General features: G+C 41.2%; 1 protein-coding gene across 6 annotated transcripts in view; it reads left to right on the top strand.

Annotated features, from left to right (window-relative positions):
* Positions 1 to 22053, top strand: part of LOC117415454 (xylosyl- and glucuronyltransferase LARGE1) — an 80977-nt gene that overhangs the window by 24587 nt on the left and 34337 nt on the right. For 3 of the 6 annotated variants that reach the window (XM_059026939.1, XM_034025813.3, XM_059026940.1), the window contains one exon: positions 21080 to 21381. In XM_059026939.1, coding sequence (XP_058882922.1) covers positions 21080 to 21381 — 302 coding nt within the window. Of the gene's footprint in view, positions 1 to 13949; positions 18995 to 21079; positions 21382 to 22053 lie in introns of those variants that run through there. The other 3 variants (XM_059026941.1, XM_034025814.3, XM_034025816.3) reach the window with 3 other exon arrangements.

Raw genomic sequence — 22053 nt, forward strand, 5'->3', positions numbered from 1 at the left:
GAGGAGGGACAGAGGGGGGTGGATTCAAGCAGAATAGAGATAGAGAGCTCAGCCGTGGGGGAGGATGAGGGGAGGGGGAGAAAAGGAGGTCTGATTTGGAGAGTTGAGTTTGAGATGATGTGAGTGCATTCAGGAGGAGATGGCTGAGAGACAGGTAGAGATATGGGAGGAAATGTCGAAGTGGGAAAGGAGAGGAAGATCTGGGCATCATCAGCATAAAAGTGATACGAGAAGCCATGGGAGGAGATGAGGGGACCCAGGGAGCGGGTGTAGAGAGAAAACAGGAGGGGTCCCAGGACTTAGCCTTGGGGGACACCTGTTGAAAGAGAGCAAGAGGCAGAGGGTGAGCCACGCCAGGACACCCGGTACGTACACTCAGAGAGGTAGGAGGACAACCAGGCAAAAGCAGTGCCGGAGAGTCCCAGGTCAGCAAGGGAGGACAGGAGAATAGAGTTGTCAACTGTGTCAAAGGCAGCAGAGGAGAAGACAGAGGGGGAGAGGGAATGGAGGTTTCCACGGAAGGTGACAGAGGGGGTCGGCGGAGCAGGAAGGGAGGAAGGGCCGCTCAATGTCAAATTCTGTGGTGTCCCCCTTAACCATGACCACAAATCCCGATACCTCGGAGTCGACCGGATCTTCAGCTATTGTCATCACCTCAAAGCCACCAGCAAGAAGACGAAATCCAGGGTCAACATCATCCAAAAGCTGCTAGGGACTTCCTGGGGATGTGACGCTGAAACCTTCCGGCCCTCAGCACAGGCCCTGGTCCATTCTGTAGCAGAGTTTGGTGCAACAGCTGTCACGCTGGTCTCATTGATACCCAAATCAACGTTGCACTGCGTGTGGTGAGTGGCTCCCTAAAATCTTCACCACTGTCAGTGCTCGCTAACATCCCTCCATCAAACATACTTAGGGAGTATAAGAAGATCTTGGGGAAAATCCAGATCTCCCTTTGCACACCGACATCAAATCCCCACCACCCTCCGGTCTGAAGTCGAGAAGGCCATTCTGGACACATGCCTCGACTCTTCTGTCGGCCGGAAAGGACCCCACCACCCAATGGCACGAGAGGTGGGAAAACAGTGTTGTCCCAAACAAGGACCTTATCAAAGATCATATGAAGGAACAGCCTGGTTTATCCTCCCCGATGACAGTGGACTGCTGTCAACTGCTTGCAAACAACGCATGGGAGGTGTAGATATTTCCTCCATAAATGGAAGATCAAAGACTCGCTAAGCTGTGAATGCGGTGAGGTGTAAACCATCAGGCACTTCACTGATTGCCTAATACACGAGTATTCTGGCGGAAAAAGTGGACTCCACTCAGCTACACCCAGATGCCGTGGAATGGCTTACAAACCTAAAATTACAACTGTAGCCCATTGCTTCGCAAACACCATACGAAAGAAGTAGATATATTATTGCAGGTATCATCAGTCTAAAAAAGAAGTTACATCACAGCAGGTGTATTCTGTATTATTATCTTTAAATAACAATAGCCCAGTGGAAAATTAAATGTAATGGAACACTTTACATGTCATCAACGCATAGCTGTGATATTGCGTCCCTTTGTAAGCATGCTTTCCTTGTAGTGGACCTTTTAATATACGCCTTGAGGATGGAGATTATATATAGATGTAATGAACCCTGATGAGAGATGTTCATGTTAATCATTATCTGGAAGGTTGAGAGGTATAATTACCCATGAACCTCATTCACTCAGCAGTGTTGAGGAGAATTGTTTACTTTGTTTAGTTTAATTGTCTGTGCTTCGGACAAATTAAAAGCTTGTTAGTCGGAAAGGTGGTCTGTCTCTGCTTGACTTACAGCAAGGACTCATTGTGTTCACCAAAGCTGTGAAAGCATTATTGTGTCTATAATGTGGCAGATGTGTTCTATCTGGGGGGGTGGGGGGATGCATTGTGATCAAATGTGAGAAGCACAGTGTCCTGCTGGATAGTGTTGGAGTCTGACTCAGTAAAAAAAATGTATGGCCCTGTTTTGAGGTGTTTCTTTCACTTGTGATTGAGAAAATGGTTCAATGGCCGGTTAAGTCGTGTGTATGCAAACGAAGAGCCGTGTAACTTATGCCCTGCATGGTGTCCTATTGGATGGGGCTCTTTCTGAACTACAGCAAGCTTACATTTTTAACATAATGAGAAAACAACATTTTAAAAATACTTGACACTAACACTTGTATACTTATAGTTCTTAAATACCACCGCTACAATTTTCAACAGACTATTATTTGCCATTTCTTCTTCTATAGTATTTTTTACATACTATTGATATGGTCATCAACATTTTTGTCACACTGATTGCTCTAGTGTATGATGTGTTTTATGCAGCGCTCTAGACTCCATTTCACAAACATACTGTAATGTGTACAGGATAGATCCTCATACGTTTCTACTGAGAAGTGCAACAAGAAAGACATATTTCAAATGAGACATAGGGAACAAATCGCAAAAGCACACTGCAGTCTTTTTAATTGATCAAAATTACGTGCTTGTCGGTCTTTAGTGAATTTCTGTCAGTAAAATATGTAATTGCCAGGGAGGGTACTAATTTAACGGACGGTAGGATAAACTTATACCACCACTTAGATCAGTCGAAATGGCCTTCCCGTCCCTCAGTTCAAACTACTGGGAAATACTGCTTCCTATTCCCTCGGTTCTTACCTATTGCTCATACTGTCCCCCAGTCCTTCAGTCTTAACCACAAAACCATACTGTCTAACAAGCTCTTAGTTTCAAGCATTAGGTTTCCCTGCCTCTGTCACTCCGCTTTAATAACAAGACCACACTACCTCCCAAGCCCTCCGTTCTAACCACCTGGCCACACTACTTACTTGGTCTCAGTTTTAACTGCTGGACCACACTCCGATACAGACACTCAGCTCTAACCACTAGGCACAACTGGCTCCCATGGAGACCACAAGAGTGGGAATGAGTGAATGAGTGGGAGAGAGAAAGATTGACTAACAACATTTTCCCCACTGGGCTTCTGTGCATCGACAGAATAAATAAAAAGAACAGTGCTTATAAAATATGAAATAAATAAGCCATTGTCCACCACCTAATGTGTGCACTCAGGAGTTTTTACAAAAGATAGCCATGGGGTGAAGCTAACCATCCTGTTGTTAATGGGTTTAGATGGAGCAGCAAGCTAATGTACTAGTCTCTTGGGGTTTGATTAAAGCTCAAGTGTTATGAGTTTGGTGGTCTCGTCTAGCCACAAGTGGACAGGACTTCAGATTGCTACATAGGGGCCCAGGATTGAATGGCAGGGGGCATTCAGGTCAGGATAGAGGTGCATGCGCTTGCTAGCTCACAGAACTGTGAGGGGAAGCTCTCTTGGCACCTGCAGTAACCAGTTCTGTGGTCCCTCACCTTTTAATAAACACTAGTCATAGCATCAACATAAAAAAACATCAACATATATCTTTTTTTATTATTCATTGCTCAACTGTTATACAGTAAATATCAATAAATAAATATATGCTCTTTCTGGGTTAAGCTGAAGCAAAATGCTGAATGTGCTGATATCATGTAAACCTATAAATACATTTTCACATTTATTTACCTACTGCATAACCTCATTGAAATACAGCGTGTTTTTGCTGGGAGCAAAACAAGAGATATCTGCTGTTCAGTTAACTAGGACATGCTCTGACTTTTGTTTTGTTTTATTATGTCAATTTGAGAGAACATCTAATGATGCAAAGACTATGTAGCTTTACCCCTTATGATAGATGGTACACTTTTTTGTACTTTGAAGTTAATGTGCTTTATCATGCTAGTTTTATCATAGTCCTCTCTGATTTTTCTTGCTTGCCTCTCCTTTACTTCACTTTGCTAGTCCGCTACAGTATCATATTCCTTCGAATTTAAGACACAGCCAAATTTCCCACTCTCAATTTGAGGAAAAAATAAAACATCAAATGAAGATGCATTTACAAAGATACAACGTCAGTTACACATATAAGAGCCATTTATACAAAGGAATACTTTTTGCAATGAAATGCTACAAACCCGTCTGTTAAGCATATTGTGTACTGGTAAATTAACATGCCTGTACAACAACAAATGTTGTTGAAGCTGACACCCTGGGATCCTTCAAGAAGCTGCTTGATAAGATTCTGGGATCAATAAGCTACTAACAACCAAACGAGCAAGATGGGCCAAATGGCCTCCTCTCGTTTGTAAACTCTCTTATGTTCTTATGTTAAGTGCAGAATATTTGAAGATCACTTTTAAAGCATGAAAGATGAGGAACAACAGCATAAGGAGGAAGGACAGGTGTACTGGCAGAATAGCAGATTACACAGAGGACAAGGAAGGAATGGAGGGCTGGCAATACACAACGATGTGCATTGCACAGTTCAATAAACAACGGGTTGCAGTCCCAAAATAATAGACACAGTTAAACACACACACAAAACACAGACACGGTCACAAATCCAGAGTGAGTGCTGTAGTGCTTGTGGTGAAATAAAATTTGAATCCGTGAACAGTGGTGCAGTGTTGTCTGGGAATGTGCTGGCCTTTAGCGACAGCTCCGGATCATGTTAGCCGTCTAATAATAATAAAGAGTAGTTAGACTCGACAAAACAAAAATCACGGTTATATTTCACTCGTCCTTTAACATTCTCTTAACCATTACAAAGGAACAGATCACCTAGCCACGCCCCCTATTTATACCTTCAGTCACGCACCCTTGGTTAGTGAGTGCAGCCGTTTCTCCTCCAATCTGTGGTTGCCACATCGCTTTCCCTCTGGAGCGATGACTTAATGTACCGCAGCTGTGCCCCCTTTCTAGATGGCCGACTTCCACCTAACCCTGGGAATGAATTGTCTGGCCATCCAGTCCAGGGCCCTCTGTTCCCTTTACACTGCGTCCTCACAGGTCGGGAGGGAGATTTATCACCAAGAATCATTCTGTCTCTGTCACACTCACTTAAACAGTGCCCAACTTGCTGAACTTGTTGTGTAGAAATTTTTAAATAGATTTTATGTATTATATATTTTTTTTGTTGTGACTTTATTATGTGGAATGTAATAAACGAGAACCAAAACAGTGAGTTTTTCCCCCTTCATTTTACAATGCCATTTCCATGTTTGTTTTATTTGACGTGTTAAATTTCAGTTTTTGTTTGCTTATTCAGCTACAAAAAGGCACAAGTAAACCTCATGTTATTACTTTATGAAAACGTGTCTACGACCACTGTTTACTGTGAAGAAACGGCAATGGCAAGGAATGGAAAAAAAAGTAAAAAATAAATAAAATGCAGTGTCAACTTTTATGTATTATTTATTTAGGGAATAAACAAAACAATGTTTATCTTGAACTGCTATTTGGCATCTTTTGTTTTGTAGTTAATTCACTGGGGTAAAGTAAGACCTACACAACATACTCCTGGTATATTTTTCTACTTTAACATGTTACATATTGTAAGGTCTTGCTGTAAAATAAAGGCACACACAGGGGCCACACCCCCTGCCCCTGCTGCTATGCTGTCTCTGCCTGCGTTCAGAGCAATATAATGGCTTTTATTACTTTTTGAAACCGAACGAATATCCTAACGAATGTTTAAGTTATGAGTGAATATCCGAACATGAAAATCCTGTGTTCGTCCCAGCACTAATTTTAATACATGCATTTGTGAGAAGAAAAAATTGGTTTATAAAGTGCGTCTTTAATTCGAAGGAATATGGTAACTTTTTAACTGCACTACAATGTATCGAATCCAATTCACGTGCCGTTTCATAATTTGTACAACATATTTAAATATCCACCGCTGCTTACAGCAGTTGACCCCATTCAGTTCAGAACTCATAGGTGTTTAATCCTGGCTGTGCCTGCAGTATCCACATGACCTTCGGTGCCATAGATTTTCAGATTTCTCATTCCAAGGACACTTTGTGAGTGTGATAAATGACTGCATGCTTTTTCAATCTGTATCAGTGTTATTCGCTATGCTTTTCTTCAATTCCCACATCATGGGAAAGATTGTTCAAAGTAATATTTTATTTAGTAAAAGCATTATCGACAGATTCCTGTGAGGTTGTGCATGTTTTCATAATTAACAGACTTTCAACACATCTGACCAGTTAACCGGTCCTGGCCTTGGGTATACCCTACAAACATGTATGTGACAAATGTAAAAAGCTGAAACTATTTATTTAAAATGAAGTTGTCTTCCATTATTCCATTATTTTGTCCCGTAGCATAATTAAATGCTATTGTGCTTGTGTGGCATCGATGTTAAGACTGGCTGAAGAATATTTGAATTTTATTTTGATGGCTGCTCAACCTGAGGTGAGAGAGAATGACAAGGAAATCAGAAAAGAGGGTTAACATATGTAGCAGCCCTCAGAGTGAATGCAGGGTGACATCTTTCCTCAAACTGCAGGCTCTACACATCTTGCCTCGGGGTATACAGTACTTGAACATTGCCTTTTAATCTCCCTCCCTGCTGCAGCACTAGAGAGAAGGCTCGATATCTCAGGACCAGGGTTTTCATGCAGAGGAAGAGAAAGTGAGAGGCTAGGCCCCTGCTGCCATGGCCGGAGCTCATTAAATACTTTTGATGCAAGTTTAAACCCGGAGGAGAGGATAGGAGAGACCCCCAGGCTTTTGTTTTGAATTCTGCTTCTTAATCAATAGTCTTGCAGAGCCGGAGGCAAGGTGAGCAGGAAAACACTGCCTCACTTACTTTAATATATATATTTACCAGGATAAGTCTAATGAGGTGCAACATGTTGTTTAGAAGGGAATCCACGGGGTCTGTACTCTACAAGTAATGGTAAGCAGAAACACACACTCCTTTATTGTGATTTATTTTTTTCTTAAACAGTTCAGAATTGTAAACCGGTGGGTGTCCTCCAATCCCACCGCCAACCCAATTGCCTTTTTACACCTAGGAACTCAACAGTGGTGAGCTACCATTCAGTGGAAGACAAAGGCAAGACATTCAGGTGTTGGCTCTAGATCACTGGGTACTTGGTCAGTATGGATGGCAGTAGCATGCTGATGAACTTGACGATTTTACCTACCTGTAGGAGTGTCGTGCAATTCAGCACCCCTTGTCAGATCCTCAGCTAAGAACTTGACATAGCCAGGAAGCAAACCTGCGTTCACCTGACTGTATGACTTACCCTGCACACCATTCAGTTTTGTCTTTACCATGTGATCCATTCAGAAAACCTGGATTTGCAGACTTAGACATATCAAAGCTTTATTTAACAGTCACCATTTCAAACAGGTTATCAGTTACATTTTACTGCTACAAAAAATATTAATAATAATATGAACTTATGCTTGTCAAGTGACCCCACAGATTGGTTGTGCCTCCATGATATATCAACAGTCACATGCACAGTTTGCATTCAACTTTTTTCCCAGAGGGGTTTTGAGGCATTTCTTTCAATACAGCTTATGCTATTAACGCTTAGCGGTCGAGATGGCGAATGAAGAAATTAAAAGTTTGCCTCTGGATAACAAGAACTGGAGGGGGTGGGGGGTTGGGGGGTTTGGGGGGGGTGCTTTGGATACTATACCCTGCTCCATACACAGCAGCGGCACCATATAGTTGCTATGTAGAACGATTTGGTAGTGGATTTTAATACAACAACTTTTGTGTACGTAATATGCATTATACAAATCCAAAGATCCAATTTTTGCATGTGTGTGACATTTAATGTGTGATTTATAGTATTCACACATTGTCAAACGGATTCTGTCAACAGAGAAAAAAAACACAGTGCGTGAATGTCACCTGACGAACCTTTGAATTCTTGGCTAGCGAATGAACCTTCTAACCTTTGAACACAGCCCTAATACATTATGTATACTTTTGGTTGAAATTACAATGATTGGTGAGCTCTGATGATTCCCGAAGTACAAACAGAAAGATGCCACACCATCTGCAGATTTTAGCCAGCTCTTTGTTTTTGAAGACCCTATCCTGAGTGCTCACTGCTTGGCTCATCTGATACCTCCTCATGCATTTTCACCTCTCTAGGGCTCCCATTGGTGGTAGAACTCCCTGGTATACCAAACACCTGCCCTTATTATTGCACATATCGTTTCTGCACAGGAACATATGCCTCTGAGCCAGAAGCATTGTGGTTGCTGCATCCAAGGTTGCCTTTGTCTACTGTTCTGTTGTTTTTTTGTTTTTTTTCCTATTTTTCTCATTTCAACATTCGATTGAATTATAAATAGAGGGAGTCTCACAGCTGAACAGAAGGCTGAGTGAGTAAGGATGCAAATTGTGTGATCTTCAATACACCTGGCCCCCCAATACACACACATACAATTGCAGCCCATAATTTGGAAGGTTTTGTCTGTTTAAAGGACAAGGGTCTATGAAATGGGAATTTTTCCTGCAAGTGGCCAAAAATGAAATATTTACTATGAAAATTATTTTACTTTATAATAGGGTGTATTTGCAGGAATTCACTTTGCCACATTCTTATTTTGTTCAAGTGTATCCTAAATTCTATGTAGTCCCACTGGTGCAATATTGTTCATTTTAAGGCCATTTTAACAGGGCAATTGTAGCACTAGGGTAGCTGAACTGTGATGGATTTGATCAACCTATGTCCCGCCAGGATAAGCCACAGTTGTTTTTAGAGCATTTCACAGAACTAGGTATCCTCCAGGATTGCACCAACCACTTATTTTAAAGGATAATCCATGAATAATCACAAATAAGTTGGTGCAATCCAATAAAATACCCTGGAATTTAGGTTTATGACTGACTTTGTGACTGGCTAATTTGACTAGCTGAAAAAATACAATTTAAATTTAGCTGAAGATTTTCAACTGACTTTTTCGGCTTAGATGTGACAATGCAACAAAAATAAACAGCACAACACATATGAATGTATTATTTAAATTTATTTTTAATTGTGTCTGCATACTTACAGTACTAGCAAGGCACAATTCATTTATCTAAGGCTTTGCCAATCCCGGTCTCACACTGTGACATCTGTTTCATTGCACACAAACATGTTATACTGTATTTATTTTACTCCCTATATATTTTTTAGTGCACACCAAAATAGCCCAAACTGGATGCAATTACAGTATGAAAAAAAATCGAACACAAGGTCTTTATTTTAAAGTGGAAACTGATATAATTTTAGTTCATGAAACAGTATTGTTAGACCCTAAGACTTGTTAGACACTTGTTAGGCCTAACTTTCATGCACTATTCATTGCCATCCAGACTGTTATTATTATTGTTACCATCTGTGATCACTTAATTTACGTTCATCTTTATATGTCTGTCTGTCTGTCTGTGTGTTGTGTGTGTGTGTGTGTTGTGTGTGTTTATTTGAGGCCCACTGGACACACCACATCGTTTCTCCTTTGTGTTACTTTCTGACCTTCTGTTTTCCATGTACAATTTTTATAATATTTTGTTTCAGGTTGCCATTCTTTCTTGTATTACATTCCATTTAATATTAAATGAAACGTAATACAAGAAATAGTAATTTGAAACATTTGTTTATTATTAAAAAGAAATGTAATTTCTTTACCTGCCTCTCTGACCAAATATGGAAACCAAGTCAACAATAACAGATACATACAAGTAACAGTCCCAGTAAAACAATACAATAATTTTGGGTAGCTCACTTAATTGATCTGACATGGACTGACCCTATATTTATATAGTTTAATATCTGCCGCTTTTGTCTTGTGGAACAAAACGTCATTAATAATGTTGCTAAATATGTAAAGAAAATAAAAAAATAGTTTGTATTTATGAACTTAATATATTTAAACACTCGCTCACCTTTGACAAGTATTTATAACGAACAGTTCTGATACTCCGCTACGCTCCCTGTATGCTTTTGTTCGTGACGTCGTTTTGTATGCATTATGGGTAAGGCCCTGTGTAAATTGCGATTTCACCGGCTGCGCGGAAATCGTGAAATTAGCCCAATACTGGAATTTTTTACAATATTCTTAAAAAATAAATTATTTCATAATTATTTGTATTTCATACAAAAAAACCACATAAACGAAACTGTACAGCTCTGCTGTGTGCCTGCGTGTACTGTTAGCCATGTCATAGTGCTGTGCAGTGATTATGTCATGTGACTATATGCAATCTAGGCGGGAAATTAAAATACTACACACTGTAAACAAGAAAATGGATGTCTCTAAAAAGGCTAAAAATGTGTCTGATGCAGATCACGTAAAGCAGTATCCAGCAGTAGTTTTACACAGCGATGGAGGTACGCTCTTCTGTACGTCCTGCAACGTTACTGTAGGTCACTACTGAGAATCGTCTGTTGACGGCATTTAGATTCAAGTATTCACCGAAAGAGAAAGGCGGAAATCCAGAGTAGTACTGCGACTGCTTTACTTGCAAAGAAACAAAAAACGGTGACTTTCATGTTCCAAAAGTTCACTGAAAACCGTGAAACACGAAACACATTACATTTTGACCGACAGAGGTGTTTGTTTGTGAAAATATCCCTCTTGAAAAATTGGACAAACAAAAGTTACTTAAATTCTTCAGACTGAGCGTAGCAAATGGTGGAGTGATTCCTTCATCAGCCCAGCTGAATACTTACCTAAAGTTGCTGAGTATTACAAGCAGGAGATTATGGAATTGGTAAAATAGTCTGGTGCTTGTCAGTGGTCACTGACGAATCGACTGATGCACAAGATCAGTATGGGTTACATATTGTATTTGTTTTGCAAGACCTAAATGGTGAACATGCATCTGACGTACTAGAACTGAAAGCTGTCCTTGCAGATACACCTTATCTACAGGCTGTTAATTACAAGCTATTGTAAAGTGCTTGAATAACTTTGACGTTGATTTTGATGATGTCAGTGCATTTATCTCTATGTCTGATATTTAAAAAAATAATAATAATGTACACATAACACTATGTAACACAATTTTTGTTCCTGGGTATTAAGTGTTATTTCCTAATTGCTTATGCCTCAAAAGTATAGAAAATGGCTATTATTCCCCACAAACTTTGCTTTTGTGACCAGGACAGTGATATTTTGAAATTTACCTATTTCCAATGAGAAAACGGGCGAATTTGTGTCTTTTCGTTCACATAGTCAGAAAAAAACAACATATGAATCCAAATTAACATGTATTTATACTAAAGTAATACAAAAATGACTACAAAAGATTTAGAAGTGAGTAGTTTTTCGAGATTTACGATTATACTGTAAATCACTTTCACGAATCAGCCCCCAAATGTAGTCTCCCATCATGTTCTCGTTATACTGTCCTTGGTAGCGGCGTTCAAAGTCCAGTATATCCTGGTGGAAGCGCTTGCCTTGCTCCTCCGAGTACGCTCCCATGTTCTCCTTGAATTTATCAAGGTGAGCATCAAGGATATGGACTTTGAGGGACATCCTACAGCCCATTGTGCCGTAGTTCTTCACCAGAGTCTCAACCAGCTCCACATAGTTTTTGGCCTTGTGATTGCCCAGGAAGCCCCGAACCACTGCGACAAAGCTGTTCCAAGCCGCTTTCTCCTTACTAGTGAGCTTCTTGGGGAATTCATTGCACTCCAGGATCTTCTTTATCTGTAGTCCGACGAAGACACCGGCTTTGACCTTTGCCTCAGACAGCTTAGAGAAGAAGTCTTGAAGGTACTTGAAGGCTGCCCACTCCTTATCTAGAGCTCTGACAAATTGTTTCATAAGGCCCAATTTGATGTGCAGTGGTGGCATCAGCACCTTCCGGGGGTCCACCAGTGGCTCCCACTTGACGTTGTTTCTCCCCACAGAGAACTCGGTCCGCTGTGGCCAGTCCCGCCTGTGGTAGTGCGCCTTGGTGTCCCTGCTGTCCCAAAGGCAAAGATAGCAGGGAAACTTGGTAAAACCGCCTTGGAGACCCATCAGGAATGCCACCATTTTGAAGTCTCCTATGACCTCCCAGCTGTACTCATCATACTTCAAGGCGTCCAGCAAGGTCTTGATGCTGTTGTAATCCTCTTTGAGATGCACCGAGTGAGCCAGGGGAAGAGACGGGTACTTGTTACCATCATGGAGCAGCACGACTTTGAGGCTCCTGGATGAGTAGTCAATGAAGAGGCGCCACTCATTCTGGTTACAGGCGATTCCGATTGCCTCGAACAGACTGGTCACATTGTGGCAGAAGCAGAGCCCATCTTGACGGGTGAAGAAGCTGGAAAAAGGTTGGTGACGCTTCCTCTGATCTGCGACTTGCACACTTTCATCCAACAAGTTCCACTGCTTGAGCCTAGACGTCAAAAGCTCGGCATTGGACTTGGTGAGACCAAGATCTCTAATCAAGTCGTTGAGGTCTTTTTGGTTGGGGTAGTATGGGTTTCTCTCCTCAGCTCCACCTCTGAAATTGTCATCTGGATCTACAACGTCTCCCTCGCTCTCTGACTTGCTTCTCTCTTCTAAAGACGGCTGCTCTCTCTCCGGAGGAGTGGGTACGGGGAGCTCATGGCAGTGTGGCACCGGGGCAATGGATGAAGGAAGGTCCGGATACGTGATAGCAGGTGCATTCTTGCCAGTCCGACGTTTGGAAGGGTCCACCATACAGAAGTAGCAGTTGCTTGAGTGGTCAGTGGGTTACTGCCAAATTCTTGGGATAGCGAACTTCATGGCTCTCTTTTCCCCTCTGTACCATCCTACAAAAATACATTTATTTCACCCATGACTAATGTGTAAGAGATTCTCGCAACATTTTTCATATATGATATATTTTTTCAATAACATTGAAAATTGTAAAACATTTTAAAATTAAAAACTTTTACAATTTTAAAAATTTTAACAAATTTTATAACATAAAATTCCGAGCAACAATTGTCCATCTTACCTTCCAGAGTTTTTTTTGCAGTGCTCGCAGGTGAAATGAGGTGCCCAGGGTTTGTCTTGATCCCCGACAGGCATGCTGAAATATGCCTTGTAGGCCTCACACATCTTAGCAGATGCTTCCACGGAGTACTTTTTCGCTCTTGTCTTGATAAATTGGCCGCAGACATAGCAAAATGCGTCTGCCGGATGTTTGCAGCCTCTTGATGCCATCTCAGAAAAATGCAGATATGTATCCACTTAGGCAGCTGGAACTAAACTGAACTGGTGGGCTTAAGGCCCCTGTATTTATACTACTATTTATATTACTGGAAAGTTCTAGAAAGTTCTAGAAGTTACTCCAAGTTTACTCAGCACTGAATCTATTTGGAATGTTCTGGAAAATAGGTAATTTTCAAAATATCACTGTCCTGGTCACAAAAGCAAAGTTTGTGGAGAATAATAGCCATTTTCTATACTTTTGAGGCATAAGCAATTAGGAAATAACACTTACTACCCAGGAACCAAAAAAAAAAAAAAAATTGTTACACGGTGTAATTTACACATTCCGCGAAATAGGATACTTCACCCGTGACACTACCGTGAATTTTGAGGAAAATGTCTGTGATTTTCATAGGGCCTTAATTATGGGAGCTTTAACAGGAGGGCAGGTCTTGTGGTTCCCTTGACTACAGATCCCAGAGTGAGAGCAGCTTCAGTGGTTGCCTGACGTGAACCGCTGGAATCAAAAGTGGCTGAGATGCGGAAGTAAGTTTTATGATGTGACCATAAAAGAACACGTGAAGTTTTACAGTATAATAATCGATCGAAATTGTGCAGTTTATTAATCGTTTGAAGTCGGTTTCAGTGTTTAATTTAATAATCGGAAATTAACCGTATTTTAGATTAATCACTACTTTGTAGTTTTTTTTGACCAACTGCTAAATCACAATGGAGTCAGATTACTCACCTTACTGCATTTACAATTATCAGTTTCCTTTACAGTTTCTTTCATTGTTATTTAATAATAATAATAATAATAATAATAATAATAATAATAATAATAATAATAATAATACTTTTTAATTCTCTTTTGTTAATAATTTGAGATTGCCTAAATAAAACTAAACATTCACTGAGTAATGGTTAAATCCTCCATAATTGTAAATAATATTGCTGAAAAATAAATGTGGTTATTGTAATAAAACAAAGCTACAATGTTAACAGGTCTGCCGTTGGTAGCTATCCACTTTGCAACAGCACTACTTAGCTTGATTAATGGGTTTGCAGCATTCCTGAATTTCTAAAAGAGTACTCTAGTGTCAAAACTGACGGGGTTTCATTTGTTGTAGTATTGTTGTTGTCTGTAGCAGAAGAACTACTAGAAAGTGTATTTTGAGAAGTGAAAGCATGTTTAGCACACAGGTGGTACAGCAGACTAGATGCACTTTGGTGATACTGGAACTCTCTTTGACAGTAGATGCAAGTAACCCTCTTTTTATTCAGTGAACCATCAGAAAGTTAAAAAAAAAAACTTCCCATTCACAAGTCCTTCAGCTTGAGTGCTTTGCTACATAATGCAGTTCCGTGACTAATTTTATATTCAAACGATGACTACACTCATTCAATCCTGGCATGCACTAAAATGGTGCCTCAGGAGATGAATTACGGTATGCTAAGAGGGACAAGGCAGGAGTGCGACTAACGTGTGTTAAAAAATTAATCTCCCAAACAATTAACGCTTTAATCGCAGAAGTTAACTGCGATTAATTGACAGCCCTAATCAAAACACGAGACAGAATAAATGATAGATCAGATGACCCCCATATTTTTCATTTCAAGATTAAGTTTTGATGAGAGACTGCTAGGGTCAAACTCATACAATCCCACATTATTTAGTTGATTCCAAGTACCCACAAGCATAACCTCTGTTTTATCTGAATTCAACATTAAAAAAATTCTGAGCAATCCAGCACTTGATATCTGCAAGGCAAGCAGCAAGTAACACCCCAGCTGAAGTATTTCCTGGCTTTAAAAACAGGTACAGCTGGGTATCATCTGCATAGCAGTGGAAGTTCACTCCATGTCTTCGGATAATGTCACCCAACGGTAGCATATATATTGAAAATAGCAAAGGACCTAGGATAGAGCCCTGTGGATCACCGCAGTCAACTTCAGTCAATGCTGATTTCTCCCCAATTTAGACAAATTGATACCTATCAGATAGATAAGTTTGAAACCAGGATAAGACAAGGCCAGACAGTCCCACTGTGAATTTGAGCCGATTCAATAAGATGGAGTCGTCTACAGTGTCAAAGGCAGCACTTAGATCTAGAAATGCTAGGTTAGAGATTGGCCTATAGTTATTGAGGACTTTAGGGTCCAAGCATAGGCATTACCACAACTACCTTAAGTGCTTTTAATAGTTTTGTGGGGATAGGGTCAAGAGAGCAAGTAGTAGCTCTCATATGCTGGACCAACGCTGTCAGCTCTTGTAGGGTAATCAAAGAAAAAACCTCCGTAATAGTCTTAACAGTTCTAGTTATATATAATCTTTATTAACAAAGTGCTTTACAGAGGTAGGCTGTGAACTGTGCATTATATGCAGAGTCACTTACAATAGGACAATGATTTAACATCTCATCCACAGGATGGAACACAAGGAGGTTAAGTGACATGATCAGGGTCACACAGTGAGTCAGTCAGTGACAGAGGTGGGATTTGAACCGATGACCTTCTGGTTACAAGCCCTGGACTTTAACCACTGGACCACATTGCTTCCTATGATGCAAATATTGGTAACATTGTACTACAATCCTCCTTAATAGAAGATATTTGTGAAATCTAATTTTTTACTATTTTTATTTTTTAAATAGTTTAAGAAGTCATTGCAGCTAAGCGAAGAGCCAATATTAAGGGTGGAACTATTATGGGAGGGATTAATTAATTTATCTATGGTAGCAAAAAGAAATCTAGGATTATTTTTATTTGTTTAAATTAAATTAGAATAATATGATGCTCTGGCCAAAGCTAGAGCCTTCCAATATTTAACCAGGTGGTCTTTCCATATGATGCAATGATGCAGGAAACACTGCATTTTTTATAATCAAAAGGTACCTGCACCACTGCATTGTGTAGCTATGTGTTTTTGTGTTCTCTGTTAGTGAAATACACATTCATTTAATGTATACTCAGTACAGTAGTGTTATTGTATGATATGCATGTAGAGGGAGTGGGATTGCGGCACGGTGAGGAGGAGGAGGAGGGGGGAGGGATTACAGTGCTTTGCATCTCCGCTTAATGAAAAACTGTGAGATTTGCATCGCAACTGAAAATAAGTAAGCCACAGATGCTTAAATGCATTGGTAGTCCTGACAGTAAAATACTGTACTGTAATGACGTTTTAATTGAAAGGCCATTAAACGTAACACCGCACGGCAGTTGAACTAGGCACCCTCACGAGACGATCGCTTCTCAGGTATACTGTAGTAAAATAGGATTCTGCGCCTTGAGTACACATAATCGTGATCATATAACAAGCTGCTTACCCACAAGGACTTGTTTTGATGTATTGTCCTCAGTGATTGAGCACCATTGACATCTGTATACTGTATTTAAACTGCTGATCCGCGGAAGCGCTTTCATTCTCAAACTAACGTATTGATTCTGCTGCACTTCACCACAGTAATCGTATCGGTCCGCTTTTAAGAATCAACCGCTTATCAGAATCAAATCATCTGGGACGGATGTGATTCTTATAAACGGAGTGCACTGTATTATATAAATATATTAATAATGCAGGTTTGGCCTAAATATGTGAAAAGTGCATATTTTAGTATTTTTCGCTGCTCTGGCACTAGAGGGGAGAGTCAATGTAGTGTATGTCGTGATTAGGGTGTAGGCAGTGGTTCTCTTAATGCAGCCTCCCTGCTGTCTCCAGGAAAAGTGTACATTTGCAAACCCCCTGCCTAGCAATCGAAAGCATTAGGGACCTACTGTATATGACTGTTAAAGAAGAGGTTTCAATGGTTTTGTAATTGGAAAGTACTGTGTCATTTTAAAGATTCGAGGGATAAATGTTATAATTGTTAGTATCACCGTGAAGGCTCTAGCGATTGTGTTGTTACTGAAATGTCACTTTAACCTTGGGCATAGGGGTTTAGAATTCGAATTAAGCAGGGATCCTAGAGTGGCTAACTTGATAAAAGCATGACAGTGACAGATATATTAGCAATGGCAATGTAGATTAGGATTGGGTCTGGCATCTTTTCTTTTTATTCTTCTTCTTTTGTGGGACAGGATTCACCTGATTGTGTTGACAGGTGGCAGAGAAAATCCAAAGATTATAAAGAATAGGAAAATAGATCACGGTTTTCTTTGTGCGCTCGGCTTAGTGGTCTTGTGTGTTCAGTCAAGTGCAAAATAGTTTAATATTGTACAACCTGTTTCCAAACCCAGGTCTCTGAGGTAAATCACGGCTTGCTATCAACCACAGCGTTCACCTCTTGTCCCCAGGGCAAGCTATGTTCGGGTCTGGGTCTTTAATGGTGCACAACCTGGTCTTAAATCATTGAGCCATGCAATCTTGTACCAGAGATCAGCAATCATTTTAACAGTTGGTTTGGGAGTCCATTGCTTTCCTTCGGCACCCACGGTGGGGGAGTTCCCTTTGAAACACTCATTATGTTCTCTTAATTGAGGCCTGCTGGAAGTCCGGTAAACCGGTAACAGACACATTTTCTTGCCTCTCATTAGCACAACCACAGTCTGCATTCTCATAAATAATTTATCATCTTGCTGAAGCTTTTCAGACTTTATTTTATTGTATATGAGCCTGTTCACACAACCCATGAGTTATTTTAAAGACTTTTTGTTTTTTAAGCAATATTATCTTGCATTACCATCTAGTAGTTGAACAAGTTAGGAAGGTAAGAGCTGCTGTACAGACAAGGTCAACAAACAAGATAATACCTGGTAATGCTTTGCTTGCCTTACATTATGCTTTTTTAAAAGGTATTCTGCAGTCAACTGGGGCCCTGCAGCGTAGGTTCCTGATTGGTGGTTCTAAGCTTTCTCAATTTTAATCCCTGTGCTGAAAACACCCTGTCATTCTGTCCTGGGCTTCTCTCAAGCATAGACTTACAAATGTGCTATGCTGAATTGTGTTGTATTTTGTTCAGATTTGAACCCAGGCCTGCAGAAGTCTGAAAGATTTTCAAATGAATGCCTGCAATTCAAAAACAATTGCATAATAAGTATATGATTTACTATTAATTTCAAATAAGGTTCATAATTATTCCTACTTGTCCTTAACACAAACAATATGTATTAAACCCTTAGGCTGAAATCACATCCCAGTTGATAAATGCAGGTTCACATGACCATAGACGAGAGGTCGATAGCGCCTTGTTACGACGCCAACAGAAACACAAGAAATAGAGCACCAGCCACAGCATCACAGATGTTTCTGGATGAATATATTTTAATAAGAGTTTAATAAATAAGAGTTTACCACTAAAAACCTCCAACTCCAGCCAATGTCTGTATATTTATCATCCAACACATTTTTTTGTATCACTGAGCAAGTCACTTAACCTCCTTGTGCTCCATCTTTCAGGTGAGACGTAATTGTAAGTGACTCTGCAGCTGATGCATAGTTCACACACCCTAGTCTCTGTAAGTCGCCTTGGATAAAGGCATCTGTTAAATAAACAAATAATAATACATTTGAATTACTGGCACTTATAATAAAGTGTAACTGTCAAAGGATTGAAAGGCTGTACAACTTTACTAATTCTCAAAACTAATACAAAACCTACCACAAAACTCGAACAGATGCAATGCTGTATATTCTCCCTAGTCTTAACATTAGCTGTATTTAAGTAACATTATAAAGGTGGTGTTGTTTTAATTAGGTTATCAACTGTTTGTGATTAGTATCAGGTGAGTGTGGTTAAATTGAATAGAGGTTAATTTGCAATTTGATTGGTTTCCACACAGCATTTTGTAGTTCTGTGATCCCATTAAAGTGCATTGAAACTATTGTATTGCTTAAGTATTGTCTTTAGCACAGTTTAGCAGCTGTTAACCAGTTCCCTTGAAAAGTGAGGGTGTGAGGAGAGGCTGTTGGAGAAAATCCGAACCTAGCAGCGTTCTAGAAGACGCCAACTAGACGGGTCTGTACCCTCCCCCCCACATCCCTGTCTGTTCTGTCCTCTCAGTCTTGTCCTCTGTCCTCTCTCTGCCGCTGCTTCCCTAACCCCTCTAACCTCATCCCTCTGCCTCTCCCCACCTCCCACTCTCTCCCCTCCCACACTCTCTCTGGTGCCCCCTGGAACTGTCACTTTTCTGCTAACAAAGCTGATTCAATCTCTGCCTTTGCCTCCCACCTCTCTCTCGATTTCCTTGCTCTCACTGAAACATGGCTCTCTCCTGATAACACTGTAACTCCTGCTTCCATGTCCTCTCTCTACGTCCTGTCCCATACTCTGCGTCTCAATGGACGGGGAGGTGGTACTGGTCTTCTCCTCTCTCCTCTCCCTCCACACTCTTTTCTGTTCCCTCTGACCTCTCCTCACTCTCTGTTAACACCTTTGAATTTCACGCTGTCCAACTAACCTCTCCCTGTCAACTCCTGCTAATTGTACTGTACCATCCCCCTGGACCTCTCACTCACTTACTCGATGAACTCGACTATCTCCTCTCCTCCCTCCGCTCTCTCTCTACCCCAACTGTCCTGTTGGGTGATTTCAATATCCATCTCTCCAACCTCATCCACTCTGCCAGATTCCTTCCTCTCATTCACTCCTTCAACTTCTCTTTCTCTCCATCCTCTCCTACCCACAAAGCTGGCTATCAACTGGACCTCACCTTCTCCAGGGCCTGCTGCCCCTCCACCCTCTCTGTCACCCCCAAGGATCAGTCTTGGGTCCTCTTCTGTTCTCTTTCTGCACCCGCTCCCTGAGCCTCCTCATCGCATCCTATGGTTTCTCATACCATTTCTATGCTGATGATGCTCAGATCTTCTTCTCCTTCCCCCCATCTGACCCCACCATCCCCTCCCGTATCTCTGCCTGTCTGTCTGCTATCTCCTCCTGGATGCACTCGCATCACCTCAAATGCATCCTCTCGAAATCTGACCTTCTTTTCTTCCCCTCCTCATCTTCTCCCTCCTCTGATCTCTCTATCTCCATTCCTCTGGAATCCACCACGCTCTCTCCCTCCTCCTCAGCCAAGAACCTCGGAGTAACCCTGGACCCCTGCCTCTCCTACTCCCAGCACATCTCCACTCTAGCATGCGCCTGCCAGTTCTTCCTGAGCAGCATACGAAGAATCCAACCCTTTCTCACCAACTACTGCACGCAACTCCTCGTCCAGGCCCTGGTTCTCTCCCGCCTAGACTTCTGCAACTCCCTCCTGGCCAGCCTCCCTGCGTCCGCCACCCATCTGCTCCAGCTCATTCAGCTCTCTGCTGCTCGCTTGGTGTTCTCTCTGCCTCTCTTCTCCCGCGCTACTTCACTGCTCCGCTCACTCCACTGGATCTCGATCACCGCTCGCATCCAGTTCAAGACTCTTGTACTCGCCTACCAATGCCTTGACCAGACTGCACCCAGCTACCTCCAGACCCTCATCTCTCCCTACACCCCCACCCGACCTCTCCACTCCGCCTGCACTAGAAGACTGGCTTTACCTCCTCTACGCTCCCCTCCTTCCAGAACCCGCTCCTTCTCCACGCTAGCCCCGCAGTGGTGGAACGACCTTCCTATGGATGTCAGGACTGCCCAGTCCCTGACCACTTTCTGGCGCCTCATGAAGACACACCTCTTCAGACAACACCTGTAAAACTCAACTCTCCCCTTCTGGTCTATATAGCACTCTGCCTTTAATACACTTTAACTTGCACTTATCTTCTTTCTATTTTACTGTATTTAATCCTGCACTTAACCCAATCTGTAGTATTCTGTATTTCACTTGCACTCATATCTAACCCTGATGTAACTAGCAACACTGTTATCTGCTCATGAACTGCCCTGATATCAAATCGTACTGTGTTTTGCATTTGCTCTTATTAGGACTGAAGTAATTGTATTTTGTTTCATCCTCTTAATTGTACTTTAATTCTTGATATGTATTTTTTGTATACAACTGTAATACCTGGGTAAGGACGTCTGCTAAGAAATAAATAATAATAATAATAGTTGAGTTGACAGCCACTGCCCCTTTTTTATCCATCCTTCGCTTTCTCTCTCTCTCTGTTCCAGAAGTGAAGCCCATGCCCCTCTCTCCCATAGACCCCCAGTCCCCCATGGTATCTGCTGGCCCCCGGGGACGCCACGCTCTGGAGATGAGGGTTAGAGAGATAGAGGAAGAGAACCGCACCCTACGCAGGCAGCTCAGTCAATCGCAGAGAGGCCACGCCCACAAGCCTCCCCATGTGCGCCACAGCAACCAGTCACGGACATACTCCACAGAGGAGGGGACGGGGGACAACGAGGGGCAGCGATCAGGGGCTCCTGGGAACAGCACGGACTGCGCACAGCACCCCCCGGTGGACAAGTGTGAGGTAAGGCACCAGCAATTTACAAAGAAAAAATTGAACACATGGATTGTTATCAAAGACCAACAAAGGTTTGTATAAAATTATTGAAAAATGTTGCACTAAAAGTAATTAGTCACACCAAATAGTTTTTAGTTCCATAAATACAATTTAGCCCTGTTTCAGAAACAATGCTGCAAAATCCTGATTGCTTACACTTTTGTGTATAACAAATGACATTGTAATACAGCCGGATTCAAACTTCCCAACAAGATCAAAACTGGACCCCAAATGGCCCGACAGAGTGTATTTTTTTTTGTAGGTTACACACTGTTACAACCTTTATGTTGGCACATTGGGAGAGACACTAAAATAAGGAGACTTCTAATCAATGGCACTGTAAAGGTTATATAGCCCAGTTAACCAGGTGGATAATGTAGGTTATAAATCAACAGCATGTGCAGTAGTGACATCATAGCCATTAAAGATAATTTGTAAAGAGTACTCAATACTGTAGTTGCAATGTACTGATATACCCCATTGTACCTATTATACATACAGTATACTCAATGCATATTTAAAATTCTTACTATCAAATTTAAAGAAAAAATAGTGTGTATTATTTTAAAATAGTGTGTATTATTGTATTTATTCTTTCCAAGTGAATGTATGTATTTCAGTTTGATAAATATGGGTTTC

Source organism: Acipenser ruthenus, chromosome 7 (assembly GCF_902713425.1).
Source record: "Acipenser ruthenus chromosome 7, fAciRut3.2 maternal haplotype, whole genome shotgun sequence".
Lineage (NCBI taxonomy): Eukaryota > Metazoa > Chordata > Actinopteri > Acipenseriformes > Acipenseridae > Acipenser > Acipenser ruthenus.